This window comes from Tupaia chinensis, unplaced genomic scaffold, assembly GCF_000334495.1.
Source record: "Tupaia chinensis unplaced genomic scaffold, TupChi_1.0 Scaffold000201_1, whole genome shotgun sequence".
In the NCBI taxonomy this organism is placed as follows: domain Eukaryota; kingdom Metazoa; phylum Chordata; class Mammalia; order Scandentia; family Tupaiidae; genus Tupaia; species Tupaia belangeri.
In genome coordinates this window covers 3,241,578-3,243,075 of record NW_006159676.1, presented here as the reverse complement: position 1 = coordinate 3,243,075, position 1,498 = coordinate 3,241,578, and the positions used below count along the sequence as shown (strand labels likewise).

At 52.6% G+C, this 1,498-nt stretch overlaps 1 protein-coding gene across 1 annotated transcript in view; it reads right to left on the bottom strand.

Annotated features, from left to right (window-relative positions):
- Positions 1 to 1,498, bottom strand: part of HAUS8 (HAUS augmin like complex subunit 8) — a 16,850-nt gene that overhangs the window by 12,998 nt on the left and 2,354 nt on the right. Inside the window, exon 2 of the mRNA XM_014587302.2 lies at positions 445 to 506. Coding sequence (XP_014442788.1) covers positions 445 to 506 — 62 coding nt within the window. The remainder of the gene's footprint in view (positions 1 to 444; positions 507 to 1,498) is intronic.

Sequence of the window (1,498 nt, the reverse complement as noted above, 5' to 3'; positions counted from 1 at the left end):
ACCGGGTCTGGGACTCGAACCACGGTCGACTACATAGGAGTCCAACAATGTAACTATTACGCCATCTGCTAGTTCCATTATTATTTTAATTTGACCAGAGAGAGAGAGAGAAAGAGAGAGAGAGAGAGAGAAAGTGAGAAAGCAAGCCGCCAGGTCTAGGACTTGAACTGTGGTCGGCCATGTGGAATCCAGCACCTTACCCACTGTGCCACCTGCCGGCTCCATCTCAGTGCTAGGTCTTAACGCAGCACGAAGCCCCTTCCTAGGTAGAAGCAGCATATTCCCAGACTCCCCAGCCCCCCAAATACGCTCTGTTCTCTCCAACTGCCCAGACTTGGGCGTTTCTGTTAGTAGCAACGGAAGGAACCAGAATGGCCCTTCATGGAAGGAAAGAGAGCTCGCTGGGCCCCATGGGGTCCTCAGGCGGCCCGGGGCCCGGCTTACCTGGTGGCTTCTTTTCTTTCGGCCTGGCACCGAGGGTGCTGGGATCAGCAGCAGAAGGCTTCCTATGAAAGAGGAGAGGGAAAAGTCTTACTGGCACAGGGAGGTCAGCGAGGAGCTTCCGCCGGCTGGGGCTTCCTCTGCACAGCCCAGGTGTCAGCGCTGCCCAGAGACAGCGTCTGCGAGATCGGGTTACTGCATCCAACGGTGGCAAAGGAAGCCCAGCCCCGGGTCATGTAGGCCCCAGGACAGAGCCAAACGCCTGAGCTGAGGGGGACAGGAGGGACAAGAGCTCCGTGGCTTCTCGGCCACTTGGTTAGGATCAAGCATAGCCATCTATTCTTTTTTATTTTTATTTTTTAAAGAATTATTTATTAGGCCGGCAGGTGGAGTGGTGGTTAAGGGTGCTGGACTCCCATATGGCCTACCTTGGTGTGAGTCCTGCATCTGGTGGCTTTGCTTTCTCACTTGGTCCCCCCTCTCCCCCACTCTGTCCTCCTCTGGTCAAGTTAAAACAAATAAATATAGGCACCAGCAGTTGGCATAATGGCCATGTCATTGGACTCCCATGTAGTTGACTGCGGTTCGAGTCCCGGACCCGGTGGCTTAAACTCATGCCAGGCGCGTGTGCGTGCGTGCCCAAGATCCCGAGAGGAGAATGGAGGAGAATGGATTGCGGTGTGACCATCCCCCCTGGGGGATGATTTCTCGCTTTCTGTCTCTATGTCTGTCTCTCTCTGTCTTTCTGGCGAGTGCACGCACCCTATGGCAAAAACCTCTCCAAAATAAATAAACAAATAAATAAAAAACAAAGCTACAAATACTGAAGACTAATAGGAGAGGGGACCATGAGATTGTGTCAACAACCAAAACTACAACTAGTTTACATTATCTTTTTTTTTTAGAGCGAGTTTTGACACAGGGTATGTGTGCTCGGAGAAAGAGAAAGTGAGAAATCACCCTCCCAGGGGGATGGCCACGCCGCAATCCCTTCTCCTCCTTTCTCCTCTCGGGATCTTGGGCACGCACACACACGTGCCCGGCATGAGTTTAAGTC